Source organism: Equus quagga, chromosome 10 (assembly GCF_021613505.1).
Source record: "Equus quagga isolate Etosha38 chromosome 10, UCLA_HA_Equagga_1.0, whole genome shotgun sequence".
Lineage (NCBI taxonomy): Eukaryota > Metazoa > Chordata > Mammalia > Perissodactyla > Equidae > Equus > Equus quagga.
This window is the reverse complement of record NC_060276.1, coordinates 38,517,136-38,541,686: the sequence shown is the minus strand read 5'-3', so window position 1 is coordinate 38,541,686 and position 24,551 is coordinate 38,517,136. Positions and strand designations below refer to the sequence as shown.

The window sequence follows — 24,551 nt, the reverse complement described above, 5'->3', positions numbered from 1 at the left end:
TTGCCAATCTTTTTTACCCTTCTTCTTCTTCTCCCCAAAGCCCCCCAGTACATAGTTGTATATTCTAGTTGTAGGTCCCTCTGGCTCTGCTATGTGGGACGCTGCCACAACGTGGCCTAATGAGTGGTGCTAGGTCTGCGCCCAGAATCCGAAGGGATGAAACCTGGGCCGGCAAACCGGAGCCCGCGAACTTAACCTCTCAGCCTGGGCCGACCCCTCTAATTTACTTTCTGTTGCTGGTCCAAGGCCCAAACCCCCAAACCCCTGAACTATGACAACTTGCACCCCGCTTCCAGCCCCGTTTTCTTTTCCACGGCCTCTCGGCACCTCTAGAAGAGACACGAGCGCTCCTACCCCTCCCTCGTGCTACGCTTTGGGAACCATGGCAACCAAAGCTTTTCCCCTACTCCTCTCCCGGCAATCCAGCGGGCACCAGAACAGAGGATCCGCTACGTAAGCGCGCGAGTGTCTGCCTAGCAACAGTGCCCCGGACCAGGAACCGCGCCCAGAGGGGGGCGGGGCGAGAGAGCCGGCGCGCGCAAACGAAACGCCTTTACAGCCTCGCCACAGGGTGGAGCCTGGTCAGTCAGCTGGGGCAGAGTAGCGATTGTCGCTCGAGCGCGCGATTTCTTATCCTCTCAGCTTTAGACCCGGGAAACTAGCTTTTGGGAATGAAAAGGGTACGGAATTACCCCACAATGTCTGGTGAGTCAGGCCAATCTCAGGCCGGCCCCTCACATGGTGGGCTATACCTGCCGAACTCTGAGAGAAATCGGGTTGGGGTCCTGGGAGGGGTCGGAAGGGCCGACGCCCAAGGGCCCAGGTCCTGGATCCAAAAGGTTCTTGAGCAAATAACAGACTCACCTCGCCGGCGGGTCACGCCCTCGGAGGTGGTGCCTGTCGCTGTGGTGGCCGTCCAAAGATACCTGTTAGAGGATGAGCCCCGCGACAGGATTCGCAAACCTCCCCTTTACTGCTATGATGTGACGATCTCGGACGGGGTGTACCAGGAGAAGTGCTACCTGGACCCCAGCCTGAATTCTCTCGTATATAAAAATATTCTTAAAGTTGGCATAGAAATGAGAATTTCCAGAGTCTCGTGTGTTTACAACGAGAGAAGGTTAGGTCAGGGGATCCTGTGCATAGATAACGTCCACTGTGGGGAGACCCTGGAAGCTATTTCTTTAGAAACGCCCTTCAGAAATAGAGCGCATGAGGAGATACCGGAGAGGCCCTTAAGGGGCGGCAAGAGTCATTACCTGGCCCTGTGGAATAACGAAGATCCGTATGGAGATATCTGGTTAACCAACAAGCAACCTGAGGAACACAATTTTAACAGTAAGTAATTCGCGGGAACGACGGCGCACGGGTAGGCGGAAAAGAGTTTTCAGGAGCTTGCGTTCATGGGAAAGGAAACGAAGGTGCTTTGGTATTTTTAATTACAAGCCGGGAGTGGTAGTAGACGAGATTTCACGAGTGACGGGGACGCCGGCTTAATGAAACTTACACGGTCTGCATCTTGCTTTGGTTGTAGAAGTGGCCATTCTGAAAGTGTCGGAATACTTCTTACATTTAATCTGGCGAACGTACTGATGTTGTAGTTAGTATTCCTCGTGTTCATTATACGTTTGACTACCACGGACTTAATCTTAGTTTCATTCGCATTCCAGTTGTGGAAATAGTACTTTCTGTGTTGCTTGGAGAGTGGATAGATTTGAATTCAGCGTCAAAGTTGTAGATATTTGTGGTTTTGCATGTTTTAACCTTTATTCAAAAAAGGATGTTCTGTAATTTATTCCTGAATAATTTACTTTAATGAAACACCATGTTTATGTCTTTGAGTGTAGCAGTTATGTACATATCGCTTTTTCAATGTGTGATTTTGTGGGAAGGCTTGGAATTCTCATTTTTATGTTTTTTTATTACTTCCCACGGGCTATACTGATCTGAGAGTTTCAATTCTGTATCAGAAGTAGAAAGTTAACCTGAAAATGCCAGCTCGTAATTAGCAACTGCTCTAGAATATCTTTTATCTGTAAGAGGTGGAAGTAAGGAGAATGATAGTACTATAGTCATATACGTGTATGGGATGGGGAGGAAATAAAATGCGAACGATAAAGACGAAAGTACTGGAGAGAGAAATATAATTCTCTACATTTACTGCTTTTCAGGGTTTTTTTACATTGCAATCATAATGCTAGATCATGGGTAATAATCTTACTGTGACGTGTAACAGCAACGAACTTTAAAGGGAAAAGATAACTAGGTCAAAAATATGCAATTAAAGTAATAAACAGTTATAAGGGGGAAAAGGTGTTATTGAAATGTGTCGCCACGGATGATTTATATAACAAGCTTTAAAAGCAAGATAGTCATTTCAGGGATGAAATAATGGAATGATTTTTATCTCAAGCATGGAATAAGGCAGCAACGCGTTACTACTCTGTCCATCATTTTCATTTTTAGAATTTAATATATAAATGAAAAATGGGTGCTCTAGAAGAATTGAGAGGAATAATAATTTGTAAAAGAATATTTCACTTTTCTGCTTATAAAAGTAATATCTATTCATTATTGAAGCAGTATTTTTATTATAAAAGGCAATGTCCATCTGCTAAAAGATCCAAACTATATATATTAAAAATGTAGGGGCCTGCCGTGTGGCAGAGCGGTTAATTTCCCGAGCTCCACTTGGCGGCCCAGGGTTTCCCTGGTTCGGATCCTGGGTGGGGACTTGGCGCCGCCCTTCAGGCCACGTAGGGGCGGTGTCCCATGTGCTACAACTAGAAGGACCCACAACTAAAAATATACAACTGTGTGCTGGGGGGATTTGGGGAGGGGAAAAAACTTAAAAGATGGGCAACAGTTGTTAGCTCAGGTGCCAGTCTTAAAAAAAAAGTAAGACCCAAGTATAGTAAAATGTTGATGACAAAATCTAGAACTGGGTGTATTGATGTGCTTTCAGGATTGCTGTATGTTTGAAACTTTTAATAATAAAAGGTTGGGGTGGAGTGGAAGACCCCTTTTGCCTACTCCTATGCTTTCAACTTTCCTCTCAAAACTCCAAACTGTCAGCAGTTGATATGGATATACCATGATTTATGTGATCATGCCCATGTGAATGGGTAATTTGTAGTTTTAGGCAGTCATCGGTTTTTCAGTTTTAGATCCAGTGCTGAACATCATTAGGATATGCACGTATTTGTTCACTGTGTTCAAATATTTCTGTTGAATGGATGGATTCCTAGAAGAGAAACTGCTGGATTAAAGAGTAATTGAATTTTTTAATTTAATGGATATTGACAAATCATCTTCTGAAAAAGTTCTCTTAATTTACATTCCCACTAACATGTATATGAGAATGCCCATTTCCCCCATCGTACTATTTTTAAATTATATCTTTTGACTTTTTCTAATTAATATATAGGATTTCTTTGCTAATGGATATTAAGTTTTTGTCTGCTATATATTGCAAATTATTTTCTCACATTGTCTCTTTTAACTTTATGGTGTGTTTTTGTACTTTTAAAAGTTTTCTATTAAGGTACAATGTATATAGTAACGTGGAAAAGTCTTAAAAATACAGCTTGATAAATGTTTACACATATATACATCTTTGTAACCACTTCCACCTCCCCTATCCCCCCCCACCCCCCCATCAAGATATGGAACACTTCAGGCACCCCAAAAGGCTCCTTCTTGCCCTTCCTGGTCAATACTCTACCCCAAAGGTAACCAATACTGTGATCTCGGGTGGCCCCCTGGCGGAGTGGTTAAGTTCGCGTGCTCCGCTTGGTGGCCCCGGGTTTCGCTGGTGGGTTTTGCTGATTCAAATCCTGGGCGCGGACATGGCGCCGCTCTTCCAGCCACGCTGAGGTAGCGTCCCACTTGCGACAACTAGAAGGACCCACAGCTAAAAATACACGACTATGTACTGGGGGAATTTGGGGAGAAAAAACAGGAAAAAATATATTGTGATCTCAAAGACAGCTTTTTAAAATGGAAGTTAGTTAAAATACCACTCTCCTACCGAAATCTCTCCAGTAGCTCCTCATTGCCCTTAGACCACAATCCAGACTTCTACAGGGGATCCACAAACCCCTACAAAGGTTGGCAAACTGTAAAGAGCTAGATCCTAAATCTTTTTGTCTTTGCTGGATATATGGTCTGTGTGGCAGCTGTTCCACTTTGCCATTGTATAGCGAAAGCAGCCATAGACAGAGTGTAGCTTAACGGATTTGGCTGTTTTTCAATAGAATTTTATTTACAAAACAGGCAGCAAGCTGGATTTGCCTCACGCTGTAGTTTGTGTTCTCCTACCCTACGGAATCCCCTTCCTCACTTCATCTCTTGTTTTTTTTTTTAAGATTTTTTTCCTTTTTCTCCCGAAAGCCCCCCAGTACATAGTTGCATATTTTTTTTAGTTGTGGGTCCTTCTAGTTGTGGCATGTGGGACGCTGCCTCAGCGTGGCCTGATGAGCAGTGCCATGTCCGCACCCAGGTTGCCAACCAGCGAAACCCTGGGCCCGCCAAGGCGGAGCGCGTGAACTTAACCACTTCGCCACTGACCGGCCCTTTCTAACCTCATCTCTAACCTCTCTCCTCCACCATTTTGTTTCAGCAATACCAGCCTCGTTTTTAATCCTTAAACCTCCAAACTCTTTCCTGCCTCAGATACTTTGCTCCTGCTTTTTCCTCTTTCTGGTAAGTTCCTTCCCATCCTCAAGTTTCAGCTCAAATATAAAAAACATGTTAGAAAAGGGCTATTTAAATATGTATTCCTTCCCTGTTTATTATTATTACTTCACTGTGCAAGTGCCCTTCATAGAATTAATAACACTCAAATTATTTTCTTTCTCCTCCCACTAGTTTATAAGATCCATGAGGGCAAGGACTCTGTTTTTTTCACTGCTGTGGGTTATTTTCCCTGTACCCAGAACAATGTCTGGCACGTAGTAGGCGTTCAGCGTTTGTTGAATAAAGGAGTGAATGAAATAAATTACATTAATGGATTTTCTAATGTTGAGCCACTTTTGTATCTTTACTTGGTCATAGTTGTTATTTTTACATCTGTGTGTTCAGGTGAATTTAGTCCATAGGTTTTGTTACTTTTTGAGTGGGGTACTGTTTCAGTCCAATTTGTGTATCAGGTTAATATTAGCTTAGTAGAATGAGTTGGGAAGCTGGCCTGTTTTTTTGTGTTTATGGAAATCATGTGTTCATTGAAAGTTTGGTAGGATTTACCCCTAAAGCTATTGGAAGCTGGGACCTTGGGCTGGTATAGGGGGCTGAGGGAATGACTCCTTTTCAATTTCTTGTAGAAAAAGTAGTAAAACCAACAATGCTTTTTCTTGAGTCCATTTTTGAGAGCCGATGTTTCGATCTCATTTCCACCCTTTGGGAAATCTCATTTCACCTAGATGGCAAAGTTGTACACTGTAGTCCATAGTTTTTAATCTCTGTCTTGTTAGTTACGTTCCTTTTTACATTCCTAATGTTTGTATGTTCATCCTTTTTCGTGATCAGCCTTGCCAGAGGTTTATGTATGTTTTTGCTATTCAAAAAAAAAAACCCAAAGACTCTCAGCTTTATTAATTAAGAAGTCTGTAGTGGGGAGATGTTTTCTACTTTATTTCTGCTATCATCTTTAATTCCTTTTATTTCCTTTGTTCATATTTTTTTGTATTACCTTCTTAGTTGAATGCTTGTTTCATTTATTTCTTTGTTTATTACTTCCAAATGCTTTTAAAATTCTGAAATTTTCCGTGGATACTGCTTTTGTCTGCATCCTCCAGATTTTGAAGTGTAGAGATTTCATTGTCACTCATGTTTTCTGATTTTAAATTTGAGTTCCTCTCTAACTCGCAAAAGTTTAGAAAAAGCTTGCTTATTGGATATGAAGTTCCTTATTATACCAAGTTTTAAAATTTTAATTAAAATATTCCATATCCTTATTTTAAAATCTATTTTCTTTGCTCATTTCTCTGAGAGGAATATTGGTTTCTCTTTATGGTGGTGGTGGTGTTCATTTCTCCTTATATTTCTCAAAGTTTTTGATTTAGATGTTTATATAATGTGTAAAATTTTATATATTATTAATATCTTTTTGGTGTATTTTACTCTTTTTCAGTATGGAGTTTGTCTCTTTTTACCATGAATTATATTTTGTCTGATATTTCTGTTTACCACTTCTGCTGTCTTTTAGTTAACATTTAAAGCAATGGTTCTTAAACGTGTGTGGGCATCCATTTCACCTTAAAAGTGTTTTAAAATGCAGACTGCTGGGTGCCACCACCAGCTTCTGATTCAGTAGGTCTGTGGTAGGGACCTAGAATTTGCATTTCTAACAAGTTCTCTGGTGATAATTGATGCTGCTGGTGTAAAGGCCACATTTTGAGAACCACTGCTTTAGCGTATATATCTTTGTCCATCACTTTATTTTCATTTTGTTTTAAATTTGTCTCTTTTAAGAAACATGTAGCTAAGATTTTGCTTTTTGACCCAAACCAATTCTTTTTTTAAGAGACGAATTTTATTAGATTAAATTTAATGTGGTCAATGACGTTTGTACCTGTTCTTGAAATCCGAATCTGTTTACCATATTCCATGCTCTATTTTTTTTTTACCTTTGCAAGATTTAAAAATGTTTTTTCTTCCAGTGCTTTAGAAATTATACATTATATTTGTATTCTGCTGGTGGATACCTTTAATGTTTTAACAAAATTATTTAAACTCACATTTTTGTATCAATCTCTAGAATTATTCAGAATTTATAATAAACTCCTCCTGAACAAGAAAAGATGTTTAGGACTCTCCTTGGTCATGATGCAATTTGGTATACTGCTGTACTGAATTTGGAAGGATTTGATTTGGTGTTTTTGCTATCATAAATGATTTGGGTTTGTAGATTTCTCTTTTGTACTATTTCAGTCATAATTTTTCAGGATTTGTATGATTTATAAAATGAATTGGTACAATTTCTACATTTTCCTGTACTCTGGAACAACTTATAGTCAAAGGAAAGAGCTTTCTTTGAAAATTGTTAGAATTTTCTTGTAAAACCATGTGAACCTTGTCCTATGTTTGGAAGTCATTATTTGTGAATTTTTTCATTTTCTTCCGTGGTTATTGACCTATTCCAGTTTTCTTCTGCTTCTTAGGGCAATATTGGTAATTTGTGTTTTCCTAGAAGATTATCTATTTCACTGACGTATTCAAGTTTAGTGATATATAATCATATACAATAATCTTTAAAATTTTTTCTCTATAGTTGATCACATCCCAGACGTTATATTTTTTTTCTTTCTTCATGATTGCACTTGTCAAACTTATACCTTTTCATTAAGTTTTTGTGGGAATTGAATTTACCAGTTCTACTATTTTCTAATTCATTATTTTCATCATTAATCTTTATTTCTTTCTGCATCCCTTGGATTTATTCTTTTGCAGGAATTTCAGTGTTTGGTCCAAGGACCCCTAGGTGTGTCCCTAAGATCTTTTCAGGGGATTCACAACATCAAAACTATTTTCATAATAAAAATACTAAAACTTTTATTTACCTTTTTTCACTCTCATTCTCTCAAAAGTATACATTGGAGTTTTCCAGAGGCTACATGACATATGACATTGAAACAGACTAAATGCCAAGGAAAATATGTGTATACAGCTATCTTCTGTTAAGCTAGACATTAAAGAGACTTGCAAAAACATAAAACAATGCCACTTTTCTCACTACATTTTTTGTTTTGGAAAATATAGTCATTTCTCAAAAAATGTATATATGATACATAATAGGCTTATTGTTATTTTTAAAGGAATTAATGAATATTTTTCTATTTTTTAGTTTTATGTTATAATGTGCTAAATATTGATAGAAATCACGCACATAAACAAAAGCTTTTTGAAGTCTTCAATAATTTTTAAGAATGAAGGGGTTCTGAGACCAAAAAGTTTGAGAATCACTGTTCTATTGCTTACTATCTATTTATATTGAATATCTAATTCATTTTCATGCTTTCTTTTGATAATGCACACACTTATTTCTATGAATTTGCACAGATTCTTCATTGTCTATATATGGCCTATAATTTATTTTTGGATTTAAGATATACATATATTCTATGAAGTTTGTGAGTTAAAAAATCAAACTGGGAAGACGTTAATCGGGCAGATGTTTGATCACAGCTATTTCTCTGGACCCAATTATAGCAGAAATAGTGGCTCTTAGAACTCTGATTTTACAGAACCACGGAGCTCTTGAATTTATTCCAGGCAGTAAATGGGGTTTATGTGCCTTCATTGATCAAGAGTGTTCCACATACATTCCGGATAATTCAGAGCTGATCCACGATTTGTCTGACCATATTAAAAAGGAAATCACTTGATTACATCAGATCAAATATTAAGACCTGTGATCCTGGGTTAGTAATGTATTGGGAGAATCTGGAAGGAGAATTACACAAGGTATTCTAATACTGAAAATAGTGTGTTTTTTTATGCTAGAGGCGTATTCATAAATTACCATTTAAACTCTTATTAAAAAGAATTTGCAAGTGTGGTGTTCATGCCAAAATGTTGAGTAGGTGATACATTATGTAAATAAATACGGAAGTGGAGGATGCCTTAGTGAAGTAAATATTGGAACAAATACAAATTCAAGTCTTAAAAGTTGGGCCTGTGGGCTATGAGAGAGCAAAATGTGGGGAGAATTGCAGATGGAACCCCTCTTAACCCAAGGAAGAATAAAATCAGAAATACAGGTTAATCTTTTAAAGATGGTAAATAACTTTTAAGCAGTTTTTGTGTTTTCCAGGGAGCTTGGAGATTAAAACATTTCAAAGTAAATTATGTGGCATATGAGACAATAATAAATGCTAAGTGGAAAAATAAAATGGGATGGGGGATAAGTAAAGGGATCAGTTTTCAATAGGGTGGTTAGGGATAACATCACTGAGAAAGTGACTTTTGAGCAAAACTTGAAGGAGAGGGGAAAGGAAGTCAACTCGGGTATCTAAGAGGAAGAAATTCCAGGCAGAGGGAACAGCATGTCCAAAGGCCCTGATACAAGACCATGTCCTGCATGTTTGGGAAAGATAGAACTTACACATAGGAAACTAAGGTGAGGGCAATACAGAAATATATCATAAAACAATTCTATAAATTAAATACAGAAGTGCTTAATAGTGAGAAAATATTCCATGGCATTAAATTTTGTCCACAAAATTTCTGAAGGGAGGTGAATTTAGATCCAAGTCTCCCAGGAGATAATGACACAGTTTGACAAGGTGGAGGGCGTTCTAGATGGAACGGTGTGTCAGTTGATATAGGCATTTACCTATGTTCCAGGCACATAGTAAGTCATGTAATGTGTATATATAAGCTATTGTTATTAGGCATAGTGTGTATTATTAAGTTTTACATATGAGAAGTATATAGACTGGCTTAGGTGATGAAAAAGAGTTGCTTTGAGGATGATCTAACTGCTGTTTTTAACCATTAAAATAGAATTTTGAAATTACCATGACGTATTAAGTAGCATTGTTTTTCGTTTTTGTATTCTAGATACCAAAATAATTTCCCTTTCTCAACTTGAAATGACCTGGACTAACAGAAGAAGTTTTCCTGCTTTGCTTGTGAGAATCTTGCATAAATCAAAACTGCGATACTATGGAAAACCTGATAAAAATATGATTGAGCCATACCAGGTATAAGTGATAAGATCTTATATGATAATTTAACAGTTATAGATTATAACTTACAGACTCGACTCCATATTAGGGTAATTTATGTTTAAATGACATTTTATAAGTTCGATTTAATAATTTGAAAAATGTGCATAAATGTATATTTCAAGGTATTTTTCTATGTAATTTCTCATACAAGAAGGAATTCTTTCTGTATGGGCACCCTGTAGTTCCCTGATACAGCTAGTCTCCACATCTTTTTCTGTATATTCAGTCTTTTCTTCTCTACTGTGCTGTCTACAGCAGCATATAAACATACTCTAGTCTTCCATTTTAAAAAAAGGAAAAAAATCTCCTTTGAGCTCGGGACTCCTCTACTCCCAGTCTCCTCTTCAGGCAGACTCCTCGAAGAAGTGGTCAACACTAGATGTTTTCACTTTCTTGCTTCCCATTTACCTCTCAAATCAATTAGTTTGGCTTTTTTCTTCAGCTGGGCAGTCGCTAGAGACCTTCTAATTGTCAGTCTGACCCTTTTCTTTTTCTTGTGCCATATAGTGCTGATGAGAACTGCTTTCTTGGTTTCTGTCCTGTTTTCTTTTTTTACTTAACATTTTTACTGTACTTTCATGTTACCAAGAATTATCTTAGGTGTTTTATTATGGTTTTTTTTGTAGAAGTTAGATGTACTTTTAGTGAATTTGGAAAATGTAGAAAACTGTATAAATAAAGCTGACAAATATTACCACCCCAAATTCTACCACACAGAGCCACTGTTAATATTAAAGTGTGTTTTATTCCCTTTTTTGTATGTATATATCATATGTCTACACACATATATACTTATAATTTATATACACATATCAGTGATATCATATGTATACCATATATATCACATCTATGTGTATATTATGCATATCATATATTGCATATGGCTGTATATCATATATCACATTAAATTATCCTACAAAATGGGAATCATGTTGTACATAAAATTTTGAATCATTTAGCATTTTCTTAAGTATTTTCTCATATAGCTAAAAATTCTTCATTCATAACTTTTCATAATTAATAGAGTCTATCATATGATATAAATTATTCAGTCATTTCCCTATAGATTTGCTTTCTCATTCTTAAAATTTGAACACCCTGTAGATAAAAGTGACAAACATTCATGTGCTTTTACTCCATTTTTGTCTAGACCTTTTTGGAAGTTGCCGACAGTTCAGGCACTGTGTCAGTGATTATGTGGAATGCCCTGTGTCCCGAGTGGTATAAAAGTTTGCGAGTTGGTTTAGTTCTTCTGCTTCAAGATTATTCTGTTAAAAAGAGTTATCCAGTCAGGACGCAGCCTCTCCCTGCGGATCCACAGATCAAATTAATTTCTACAATGGGTTAAGTATTCAATTAATTTGTTATTTTGTGGCTTTTTTGAGTATGAATTTGCGAAGTACTCTGTTGTCCAGAGGCCCTCAAAAATAACTGAAGCTGTTAGAACCTGACAATCCTTTAAACCTGACAAACCATAAAATTTTCAAGCAGTCACTTAATAATTATACTTATTTATTATTGAGTTTATTAAGAAAAACCATCTGTGATATTTATTGTTGAGTAATGAATGAGCTCTACTTGAGATGTACTTATTTTTGTTTTATTTTTTGTAGTATAGTATTAAGCTAATGACTTGAATATGGTTTTCTGTTAGAGGTGCTATTTGAAAGGACTTTTGTCAACATTTTATTTTGAAATAATTTCAAACTTACATAAAAGTTGAAAGAATAGTGTAAAGAACTCCAGTATACCCTTAATACAGACTCAACAATTGTTAATATTTACCTTTGCTTTATCATTTGCGCGTGCTCTCTCTCTCCATGTATAATATATTTGTGTGTGTGTCCTCTGAACCATTTGAGAGTAAGTGGCAGCCATCATATATACCCCTTTACCTCTAAGCACTTTAATAATATTTCAATCTATATTTCCTATGAAAAAAATCACTCTTACATAATCACAGTGCAGTTATTAAAATCAGGAAATTTAAAATTGATACAATACTGTTATCTATAGTCAATATTCAAATGTTGCCAATTGCTTTAATCTTAAAAGGGCTCATCCTAATTAGTAATGAAATCAAAGTTTTGACATCTTGGCATTATCCTAAATATTTTGGGAGCATTAGAATTAGTATATTAAGTGATTGCTTTAAGATGTGGTTCTGATTTTTTTTGCATTTTCATTTTTCAAAATTGTAGATTACATCACTTAACAACTTTAAGTATTGTTTGTGGCTTATAATAGTTTTATACTGGACCTGTATTTCTATGTATTCTAAATTCCTTAGTTAATCTATTAAGCTTAATTACTTAGAGAATATTCAGATAATATAGCCTTTGTTCGTTGTTTCCTTAAATATATGTTTACTCAGGAAAACCTCATGTAATTCTTTATTGAAATCTTAAGCATTTGGTAGATGTCAATCATATCTTGCTGAATGAACAAGTTATTAGCTAGATAGTTGGTACAATTAGTCCATTATCTAGTTACTCTGTTGTAGAAAGGTGGAAAATTAAACTGATAGTGATGTTGAGAAAATACATTAGATGTTGACAAGAGGAAGCTAATTCACAACATGTATTATTATGTCTACCAATTTATAAATTCTTTTCCACAACCAAGCATATCCAAGTGACAAAATTGCTTTAGTAAAAATTGAGGCATTCTTTTTCAATAACAGATAAGGTAAGTGACTTTGTTGGTGTCACATAATGATTCACTGGCATAGTGAAATTTAAAACCTGGTTTCCTGATGCCTAATCTAGTCTTCTTTTAACTACATACACTGTTTTCTGGTGTAAAGAGAATTAATTTAAATTACAGTTTTCACATGGCTGTGGACACATCCAGGAATATGTCTGGTACTAATAGCTGCTTCTAAACCTTAAAAACATAGCGAAAGTAGGACAATAGACAGCATGTGGTCAGTAGATAAACAGCTGCTAACACTTAAACACCTAAACTGAATCAAGCGCTCTGCTACCTCTGCTATATAGAATTATAGGGCCAGATTTTCGTAATAGAAACTCTTTAAGATTTGAGAGGGAGGCTGGCCCGGTGGCGCAGCGGTTAAGTTCGCATGTTCTGCTTCTTGGCAGCCCAGGGTTTGCCGGTTCGGATCCCGGGTGCGGACATGGCACTGCTTGGCACGCCATGCTGTGGTAGGCGTCCCACATATAAAGTAGAGGAAGATGGGCAAGATGTTAGCTCAGGGCCAGCTTCCTCAGCAAAAAGAGGAGGATTGGCAGTAGTTAACTCAGGGCTAATCTTCCTCAAAAAAAAAAAAAAAAAATTTGAGAGGCTGTTTATACTTTAAGTTAAAAATTGCGAATACAGGGTCAGCCGCGGTGGCCTAGTGGTTAAGTTCGGTATGCTCCACTTTAGTGGCCTAGGTACCACTCCCAGGTGCAGACCTACACTGCTTATCTGTCAGTGCCATGCTGTGGCGACTCACATACAAAAAAAAAACCCAGGAAGATTGGCAGTGGATGTTAGCTCAGGGCACATCTTCCTCAGCAAAAAAACAAACAAAGAAGAAAATAGCAAATACAGAAATTATTTTTAAAAATGAGAGCCTTGATGAGAATATATTGAAAATGTACCTTTTAGGATTTAAAACAGTTTTACTTCTTATCAGTGTTAGCATCAGTCTCTTTGATCCCATACCTTTTTGATAAGTAATAGAACTTTTTTCCTTTTTATCAGGGGTCAGCAAGCTATTTCTGTAAAGAGTCAGATAGTAAATATTATAGACTGTGCAGGCAATATAGTCTCTGTTGTAACTACTCAACCCTGCCTGTACAGAGTGAAAACAGCCAGAGATGATATGTAAATGAATAGGGATGGCTGTGTTACAACAAAACTTTATGTGCAAAAACAGGCACTCATCTACAGGCTGTAGTTTACTAAGCCTACATGTATAAGTAGATCTCAATCTTGGCCGTAAAGTACATGAGTATCACTTGGAGAGCTTTAGAGAACCACAGGCACCACACCTTCCGAGATTCTGATTGAATTACCCTGAGGAAGGGACCAAGACTGGTATGTCTTTAAAAGTGCTCAGGTAGTGCTAATGTACAGCTGGGGTTGAGAACTACTGATTTAGATCTCTATAAGTCTCAGGGCCGGCCCCGTGGCCGAGTGGTTAAGTTTGCATGCTCCACTTCAGCAGCCCACGGTTTGTGGGCCTGGTACACACTGCTTATCAAGCCATGCTGTGGTGGCATCCCACATAGAAGAACTAGAATGACTTACAACTAGGATATACAACTATGTACTTGGGTTTTGAGGAGAAAAAAAAAGAGAGAAAGATTGGCAACAGATGATAGCTCAGGGCCAATCTATTTAAAAAAAAATGGAGTTTTCCGTTATAGTTATGTAAACCATACTAGGCAGAGGAGATACAAAGATAAGTAATATAGAGTTCTACCTTTAAAAAAATTAGTCTAACAGGGTAACAGATATGTAAGATGAACAAATTACAATAGAATGAAATGAATGACAGTAAACAGTAAGAAAATGTGATGAACAAAAGGGGAGAAGAAGTATACAGAAATGTAGTTGAGGAAATAAGAATGGTCAGGAGAGTAGGAGAATGGGTTGGAGAGGAGAAAGTTTAAGTAGGGGTTAGGAATAACAACAGAGTAGTATAAATGTGAGCAGGATAAATGAGGAAGAGTATGTAGAGGGGGCCAGGATTGGTCAGTAAGAGAGAATGAGGATTTGTGATACCATCACTGCCTTGTACGTGTTGATGATGGAAGCAAAGTATTAGGATAATTTATCTTGGTTTGGCTTTTCATATTTACACTTGTAGCTCCAAGTTATAGAAACTAAGTTGTAATTTAAAAAAAAAAACAAATAAATGGAAGCCTATAAAAATGAAAATTCTATTGTAAATCAAAGGGCTTATTATTTGCTGGTAATGTATGGCTTTGTAAATTGACATTTTTCTATATGATTCTGTCCTATCTTTTACAAAATAGTATTCAGCTGGCATACCCAAATAATAAACTTTTTAAAATCTTGAGCTTTTTTAGACTGTAATGGATAATATATATTGAGATAATAGCATCAAGTGTTTTTGGTTTTGGGGGGAAGGAGCTGTTTGTTTCATTCGAAATCTTAGCATTTTAGAGCTGGAAGGGACCTTGAATATAATCAAGTAACTATGACTATAAAAGTGCTTTGTGAAACGCAAACTATTTTCCAGGTACAAGATAGTATCATGTAATACAAACTTTCCTCACTCATATATGAAAAGACTGAAATTCTTAAAGGTAAAGTAAATTTTCTAGTCACATGGGTGGTAATAGGTAGGCTGAGAAATCAAGTATCTCCACCCTGGTTTAATCTTTGTTTGCTACACAGCAATTTTTAGAAAAATGTTATTTACAGGCATAAAAGGAAATAGAAAGCCCAGATAATTCTATAACTATTAAAGAAATTGAATCAGAATTTTAAAATCTTCCCACAAAGAAAATACCAGGCATGCATCATTTTATAGGCAACTTCTATCAAAGATTCAAGGAATACATCATTTCAAAACTATTCCAGAGAATAGGCTGAGGGCATACTCTCTACCTCATTCTTTGCTACCAAAATAACCTTGATAATCAAAACCGAACAAGAATAGTATGAAAGAGGAAAATTAAAGGGTAGCTTCAGCTATGAACATATATTATGAATAGAATATTAGCAAACTGAGTTCAGTTATATGTAAAAAATGACTACACACTGTGTTGCATTGTTCTCCAGCAATGCAAAATTGATTTTACATATGAAAATCTACAAGTGTCATTCACCACATTAACAGATTCAAGAAGATAATGATCATCCTAGTAGAGGCACAAAAGACATTTGTTAAAGTCTTACACCCATTCATAAATTTAAAAAAGAAAATAGCAAGAGAAGGAAGCTTCCTTAACCTGATAAAGGATGTTTACAAAATCAAAACAAAACAACAAACACAACTCTTAATGGGGAAAATTTAGAAACATTCCTTTTTAAAATGGGGAACATGGATGCCTTCTATTACTATTTCAATTTAATGTTGTCCTGGCTAGTGTGAGAAGACAAAATGCGTTAAAGCCATAAGGATTTTAAAGAAAAACACAAAACTGTCATTATTCACAAATTAGATTTTCTACAAAGAAAATCCAAAATTACACAAAGTATTACAAATAATAAGGTGTTGGCAAAGCTAGCTGTAAGATCAATATACAAAAGTCAATTGATAGTGTACACTCCAATAACAGAGTTAGAAATTATAATTTTAAAAACATAATTTACCTTGTCAATAATAACTGTCAGGTATCTAGAAATAAATCTAACAGAAGATATGTAAAACCTGTTTGGAGAAGTTTATAATACTTTACTGAAAGAGATTAAAGAATCCCTAGATAAATGGAGAAATATCCCATATTCCCAGTTAGGAGGTCGGTCTCAATTTCATAAGTATGTCAAGTCCCCCTAGATTGATCTGAGGATTCTGTGCTGTTTCATTAAATTTTTTTTCTGGAGCTGACGAACTGATTATAAAATTTACACGGAGGCATAATTATTAAGAATAGTCAAGGCACTTCTGAAGAAAAAGAATAGGGAGCTGAAGAGGGAGTGAGGACTTGTCCTACAAATGTCAAGAATTATTATAAAGTATTTGTGACCATGTCATATTGGTATAGGTATAGACAAACTGAGCAGCAAGTCACAATACAGAGTCAAGAAGCAGCCCTAGACATATAAAAGTTTGATCTATGACAGATGTGCTGTACAAATCATCAAGGAAGGAGGAACCATTCAGAAAATAGTATTGGGACAGTTGATTATATGTGAGAAAAAAATGACATTATATCCCTATCTCATACAGTATAAAAAATCAGTTTCAGATATATCAGATACTTAAATGTGAAAGGCAAAACTTTTAGAAGAATTTATAGAAAGTATCTGTTTGACTTTGGACTATGGAAGGGTTTCTTGGATAAGACACAGGAAATAGTAACTATAAATGAAAGATTAATAAATCTAACTACATTAAAATTAAGAACTTTTGTTCATCAAAAGACACCATAAGAAGAATGAAAAAATCCACAAAAACGAGGTGAAGATATTTGCAATGATATAATCAACAAAGGATTAGTATCCAATACATGTAAAAAGTCCTACAAATAAATAAGAAAAAGACGAACAATCTAATAGAAAAATGGGCAAAAGACACAAACAGGTATTTTACAGAAGAGGATGCATGAGTGAACCATAAGTATATGGAATGTAGTTCAACATAATTAGTAATCAGGGAAATGCAAAATAATATCACAACAATTGTCATTTTGTGCCTAGATTCACAAAAAATAAGAAATTTGACAATACCAAAGTTCGGAGAAAATGTGCATCAATGGGAATTTACATATTGCTGCTGGAACTGTAAATAGGTTCATTACTTTAAAATAGTTTGAAATTTTCCTGTAGAGTGGAATATTTGCATATTGTACAATCCAGAGTTTCCTTCCTGGGTATAATGCCTTAGGAAACTCTTGCCTATGTGCACAGGGAGACATGTACAAAAAAGTTGATGGTGACCCTGTTCGTAATAGCAAAAAACTGGAAATAATCCAGATATCCATCAACACAATAATGGGTAAATAAAATTGTGGTATAGCAACACCCTGGAACCTTATTCACCTGGGTAAAGGAGAAATGAGAAAAAAAGCTACTGCATCCAGCTGTGTGGATAAATTTTAAGATCATAATGTTGAGTGGAAAAAGTAGCCCTAGAATACTGTATGCAGTATGATTCCATCCATATAAAGTTCAAAAACAAAGAAAACCAAAGAGTATTTTGTTTGGGCAAAAACACATAAGTATTAAAAACCTTTTTAAAAAAAATTAAGGAAATGATAAAACACAAAATTTAAGGTATGATTAACGCTTTAGTAGGAGATAAGTGGATGTGATAATGTAGGAATAGGTAGATGAAAGGTGTTGATAATGATCTAGTTCTTAGAGTTAGTGGTGGGCTCAAAAGTGTTGTCTAGTCTTTTGCTGTGTAATTTATATGCGTGTATATTCTTTTATATGTGTTAAATATCATATTAAAGTAATATATTTGTTTTTCAGAAATCTGCCTGAACCTTCGAGATCCTCCAAATAATATAATTATCATTCCTGAAAAGCAGGTGAAACCAGAATGGAGATTGCCAAAATTAAATCCCCGCTTTATCACAAGGTAAAACAGCTTCTTGTAAAATATCGTAAATATTAATTTTCAATGTTAGTCACTGAAACAATGTATTATAATTTGCTCAAAGTCTACCCCAAATTATGCTGTAGCAATTATATAGATATTCATTTTCACAATCGTAATAGTAGAATGTTTTTCCCCTGTTTGAAGACACAAAGTCTATTTAACAATTTTTCTTTTTTTAGATCGGAACTGGATGATATGCCAGCAAATCATATCTGTGATGTTATTGGCATTTTAGTTTTTGTAGGAAGGGTCCAGCGGTCAAAAAAGAAAGGTAAGCTTTTAAAATTCAAAGTCATAAAAATTATTTCATTGAATAGTTCTGTATTCATATGTGCATAATTGGTTACCTTCATTTATTCTAATATCTATTCATATAGAAAGCCGTGAAGATTTTTGGTCATATCGCTGGATTCACATTGCTGACGGAACTTCAGAACAACCTTTCATAGTGGAACTGTTTTCTACATCTCAGCCAGAAATCTTTGAAAACATTTACCCAAGTACTCAGTTTCAAAAATTTTATCTTTTTATTTTTGGAAGTGTGGGGCATTAACTTAAAAAAATTGTAGAGTAAACTGACTTACTGAGTGGCATTATATTGGGTTTGCAAAGTTAAGCAGTCTGTTAGGATGTTTAAATTTTTTCTGTATTAATATTATATTTGGTATTACAGATATTAACCACCTTCTGGTTTTTTTCTATTCAGAATTAATTTGGGATTGAAACCAGCTTTTTAGAAAACAGGTCCTCTTCTCAGTTCTCATTGTTAGCATTTCAGACATGAAAGCTTAAGATTCAGTGAAACTGAAACAGACAGTGAATTCCCTTTGTATCCATTTGGAAATTGACTAAGTAGACCACATTAAAGACATTGAAAACTTTACTAATGTAGAATCAATTGGTAGAGGATTGGCAGACCGTGTAATTAAATAATGACAATGATAAGTATGATTCCATTTGAGTATTAAGTTAGTATTAGGTTGGTGGTGTTATACCAGCTGGTCAATATTTTACTTTGTTGCTGACTTTTTCCCGTTGCATTCATTCAGATATATAGATATTTTTTCCACTAATTTCATTTATTTAAAAACATTTTAGGTATGCTCTGTTATATATTTTATATAACAAGTTAGTCTTCAGTCTACTATGATAAGAAAAACATATTTAATAGTTTTTAACAATTCCAGTGAATTTTTCCTTATTTGAATTTGTAGCATAAAGCTATTTTAGATATGGCATGCTATTTTACTATTTTCCAAATGAGTATATGAATGAAATACTGATTGTTAAATGCTTGTCAACACTGGGGAAACTCCTAATCTTGACTACACGTAGCTTGTTTTTAATCGGCAACAAGGTAGAAATTGTAGATCGTCAGGAGACCTAGAGACCATTTACAGGCCTGTTCTGCTACCCCTTTTTTTCTCTATTGCAAAACAGTATCACACACCATTCAGACGTTACCTCATTAGATTCTACTCTCCGCTTATAAGATTACATTTTTTAAATATATCTGAATAAAACTGAATTTCACTCCAGCTATTCGGGGAGGAGGCAGGAAAAGTGTTTTGGCCAAAACCAAGGCATGAGCTTCTGAGGTGGGTGGTGCTATGACCTCTCATATAACTTCTCTCAGGGCATAAATGATTGGTAGTAATTGTATTCCTCTGACGACAGTTCCATTACCTCATTTTAGATAGGTTTTACGGCCAGGTCTATTTCTCTTTTTAGCCCCTTTAAATGACAGGCGGACACAAGTTTTGGATAATGATTTTTCACAGAAATGTTGTGAGGCACGCACATTCTATTTCTTATGATAATGTGAAATACATCTTTCTAAGAAAAGTCTGTACAGATCTTGGTGAGATTTACTCTAGTACAATAGTTGACGACAAATCACAGCTTATTTTCATCTTTTGACAGAGTGAAGGGAAAAAATCATTAAATGAATAGTGAGTATTAAGGGGGCTTTGGGCCTATGAAGGTCTTCCAGAATAATACCAGAATCCTTTAGTAGTAGGGCATCTTTTTTACTTCTGAGTAAGGAAAGTGAAGAACTAAGAGGAACTAATATTGGGTGTTTACTATGTACTGGATGCTCATAGATGTTATCTTATTTTGTACTCCCAGTTCCCTTTTAAAGAGTTGTTTTTACAAATTCACAAGTGAGGAAACAAAGGTCCAGAGGGGTTAAGTGATTTACTGGATGTCAAACAGCTAGAAAGTGTTGGGTTGGAATGTCTGATTTTTAACAGCCACGAAATTAGAATTAGAGGTTTCTTTAATATTCCTATATCAACGTCTTTAACCATGAATACTCACATATTTGTGCAGTCTTTGAAATAAAGGAAAAGCGATATAAATTAAGAGAATTATTCTTAGTCATTTGAATAAAGATTTCCTTTATTTTCGTTGCTCCAAAATAAAGAACTAGTAAATATGAGATAGAGGAAATGAATTTATAGTTATTATTATGTTCTAGGGAAATATTTATTCTCAAATGAGAACTTACCGTTCTTGTGAGATTACAAGTGTTTACATTTATTTCTTCATTTCCTAGTTTGTAAGACCATAACTCTTTTTGCATGTAATGGGTTAAAATAAAAAAATATTGTTGGATTAGTGAAACTTTACCCAAATAACCTGATAGATAATTAAAAACAATTGATAGCTTTTGAAAGTAGTTGAAGTCTGAAGGCATTTTCATCTCATTTTCAAGAATTCTTTTTAGTCTATCAAGTTGGTTAGCAAGGTGAACAGAAAAGAATAGGTGGAATAAGCCCTGTCATTGAGGCTTCAAGTGTAATTAAGATAAGCACATATAAAACACTTGCATAAGCAAATTCAGATTAATATTATATAGCCCTACTTGGTGGAAGGAGTCAGAGTAATTCAGGGATCAGTGTTAGATTGGGATAATTAATGAACGCATTATGGAGACTAAGCTTTTTTCTCTGTAGGAAATAACAGTTCACACTCAGTTGTGTGCCCGATTAGAAAGACTGTTGCACTCTTCAACTGTGCAGCAAGCAGTGACTTCAGTTAGGTGCAGCTGTCATACTTTCTAAAGGAAAAGTAAGTGTTAGATCCTTTATCTAAAGGAAAAGGTAAGTGTTAGATCCTTGTTGCTCCAAATGTGGTCAAAGGGCTGGCAGTACTAGTATCACCTAGCAGCTTATTAGAAATGGAGAATTTCAGGCACCCTCAAACTACTGAACCTGAATTTGCATTTTGACAGTTGTTCCAGGTGATTCCTATGTTCATTAAAGTTTGAGAAGCACTGTGTTAGATCCTGATCTTGATATGTCCTCTTTGAAATGCAGAAGTAATTTCATAAGTGTTTTCATTTTCTACAGCGACATATTTCATGTGTACACAGTTGAAAGTTGTCAGAAATGACACTCAGGTACCTAAACTGCTTTACCTCACCACTACAAATGAGAGTCGAGTGTTTATTACTGGTGAGCAATTTCTTTGTATACACTTTATTGGAGTGTAATCTATGTTCTCTTCATTAAATTAACTTTTACATTATAGCATTCAACCACAAGATAGCTTTATTTTGACCTCCTTTATCACTATAAGAATGTTTTAACAAAGAATATTTATCCTATGAAATATATTGCTTCTAGGTTATTTACAATTGAAGCAATGATTTTGTGACTCACTGGAGAATTGTGTTTGTGTCCTTTGGTTAACCTTAATTCCTGCTTGATATAAGGTGGATAATCATATATTGCTAGGTATATTGAAGACTGTTAGGCCCTATATCACAATATGGATTCAATTAACAATATTTTAAAATACTAAATAAAACAAAAATGTGCATCCAATTTTGGCCCCCAGATCTCACATTTTACTTATATGGCTAAAAGAGTCTCACTGCTTATGTCCAAGTAGATTATTTTTCTCTGTTCCCTCTGATAATGGGGTCAAAGCAATAAAGATAAAAGTTTCCAGATGAGTGAGGGAGTGGTGTGGAATGGTATGTTTACTAGAATGCTACCATGTTGATAATTAGGAAATTTGCCAAAAGAAGTCTGCGGAAGGATGTAACACACAGCTTTGTCAACACCTCATTTTATAAATGCTAATAATATTAGATGTAAATATGTACTAATAGTATCAGAGGTAAATGGCACTTTTAAGTATGTTAAGAGCATGAATTAAATGCTGAGCTATATTCATAGGCAAAATAGTTCATATATGATGCCATACCTTCAGGTTAATACATGATTTAAAAATCAGTTCTTTAAAAAGATGCTTCCCATTTGGATAATTAGAAAAATCCAGATGAGTAGTTTTCTTTTTCTTAGGGCTTTTCAGTATCCTGTAGACAGCTGCAGTTTAGTGCACTTAAACTCTGATATGTCTGATTTCTTTCTTGAGTTAGGATTTTTTTACTCTTTTTGATAATTTTTGTATGCATGTTAAGTATACTTATCTGCTACATAATGAATAAGTGAACTTATTTTCTTTGTGACATAAGAGACTGTTCTGGGGCCAGCCCAGTGGTGCAGTGGTTAAGTCTCCATGCTCCGCTTTGGCGGTCTGGAGTTTGCCGGTTCGGATCCCAGGCATGGACCTACCCACTACTTATCAAGCCATGCTATGGCAGGCGTCCCACATATAAAATAGAGGAAGATGGGCACAGATGTTAGCTCAGGGCCAATAATCCTCAGCAAAAAGAGGAGGATTGGCAGCAGATGTTAGCTCAGGGCTAATCTTCCTCAAAAAAAAAAAAACAACAACAAGAGCCTTAATATTAAACAGTTTTCATACAGAAAAGTCTATACATTTTATTATAGTGAGATTTTTTTTTTTATTTCTCACTTTTTTGCCCTTTTCCCTTCTTGCAAACAGGTCCTAGAGGCCAGCCATATACCAACGATCCCAAGGTAAAAAACTTTATTCAGTGGATTAAAGCAAAGACTGATTCTGGGGAACTGAAGAATACCGTTATTGGTGGATATTACCCCTATCCACCAGTGCCAGAGACATTTTCGAAGTATAGTAGTTCTCTTAAAGGTAATAATGTATTTGCTATTCCTTTATGATATGTCTATATCCTGTATGTATGGTATATGCCATATCAGTTAGTCATCTTTATATTCTTTTATATACCAACACTCACTGATAATAATTTTGTCTTTATGAAGACCTAAAACCTACATGTCATGCCTCCAAAAGATTAATGTTTTGATTTTATTAGACTAGAAGAAGAGAAAGAACATGGACGAGGACTAACTAGAGATATTATCTTGATTTAGTGTCATTGAAATCGAAGCTCACCTTGGTAGATCCCAACTCGTATGACATTACATAAAGAGACTAGAGATATCAAGGGGACACTGGACAATTTGATGTGAAGATACTGACAACTATATTATGCTACTCTTGTAGAATGGCATATATTGGATATAGCATAATTGAACACTACCTTTAAATAAAAATGACACCAAAATAAATGAGATGCAGAATAATAGTGATGAGAGCCCTAACAATTTATTTTAGTAGAATTAAGATATGACAGTTGAAAAGTTTAACATAAGTATATTCTTTTGAAAAACTATGGGATAATTGCATGATTTTGGGAAAAAAAGAGAAACTTTGAAAACTGACCTATCATCTAAATATTGGCATCCTCTTGTACTTCATAATGCCAGGAATGTGTAGTATATGGTTGAAAATATTGAAAAGTGTGTTTCTATGCAGTGGCTAGGCAATGCTTTATAGTTTGAAATATGATGTGTAAATTACATTCAATATGTAAAATTTCTGTTTCAAATTAGGACTCCAGACTGGAAGACTATCACAATTTAACTGATAAATATGTTTTGCCTATTTTACAGAAATTACATAAGGAGATGCCAAAAGTCACAAATTTAAGTTATATAGCAAGTTTATAAATTCATGTTGTAAAATTACATTGCAAATCTAATTCTTATTTTTATCATTTCAGTTCTCTAAAACTTACGATTTCCTTGGAATTACTCTTTTGCAGTTGAGTCGCTCTTGACAGCCATGAGTGAAGTGAGGAAGGAGGTTGAAGATTTGCAGTATAGGGAACAAAAGCGCATTGCAATTCAGGGGATAATTACTGTTATAAAGTATGTCCCCCATAGCGTTGCAACTGGAAGTGCCTCAACATCAGAAACACTTCGGGTATGGTGCCAGAGAATTAATATCATATCTCTGAAAGCACTATGATCATAGTTACAATTGGTACCTTGTACATTTTATTCAGAACTCACATGTATTGATTCTTAATGATGTAAACCTAAGAAAAAATTCATTTTTCTTTGTTTCCTTTTTCTGTCACTTGTTTTGGAGCAGGCTGGGTGAAGGCCACTGCTTCTGATATTTCCCAAGGTGCTCAAAACTTGGTATCTGGTTTTTGCTTTCAGCCAAGTGATATATATGATTATATTCTTGTCCTACTTTTTATCCAGACAAGAACTATAGGAACACTTCCCACAGAAAGTTTTTACCTCTATATCTGGTATGGCAGTCTTACTCAGGTTCTCTGAGAGGTAGCAATGACTCTTGTAGGATAAATGCTCTAGTAGAAG

The 24,551-nt window shown here is 35.4% G+C and overlaps 1 protein-coding gene across 1 annotated transcript in view; it reads left to right on the top strand.

Annotated features, from left to right (window-relative positions):
• Positions 1 to 698: 698 nt before the first annotated feature.
• RADX (RPA1 related single stranded DNA binding protein, X-linked) overlaps positions 699 to 24,551 on the top strand; it is a 67,857-nt gene continuing 44,004 nt past the window's right edge. The window contains exons 1-9 of the mRNA XM_046673769.1: positions 699 to 1,338; positions 9,562 to 9,704; positions 10,882 to 11,074; positions 17,850 to 17,958; positions 18,159 to 18,250; positions 18,357 to 18,479; positions 21,336 to 21,440; positions 22,843 to 23,007; positions 23,984 to 24,144. Of these exons, the coding sequence (XP_046529725.1) occupies positions 699 to 1,338; positions 9,562 to 9,704; positions 10,882 to 11,074; positions 17,850 to 17,958; positions 18,159 to 18,250; positions 18,357 to 18,479; positions 21,336 to 21,440; positions 22,843 to 23,007; positions 23,984 to 24,144 (1,731 nt within the window). The remainder of the gene's footprint in view (positions 1,339 to 9,561; positions 9,705 to 10,881; positions 11,075 to 17,849; positions 17,959 to 18,158; positions 18,251 to 18,356; positions 18,480 to 21,335; positions 21,441 to 22,842; positions 23,008 to 23,983; positions 24,145 to 24,551) is intronic.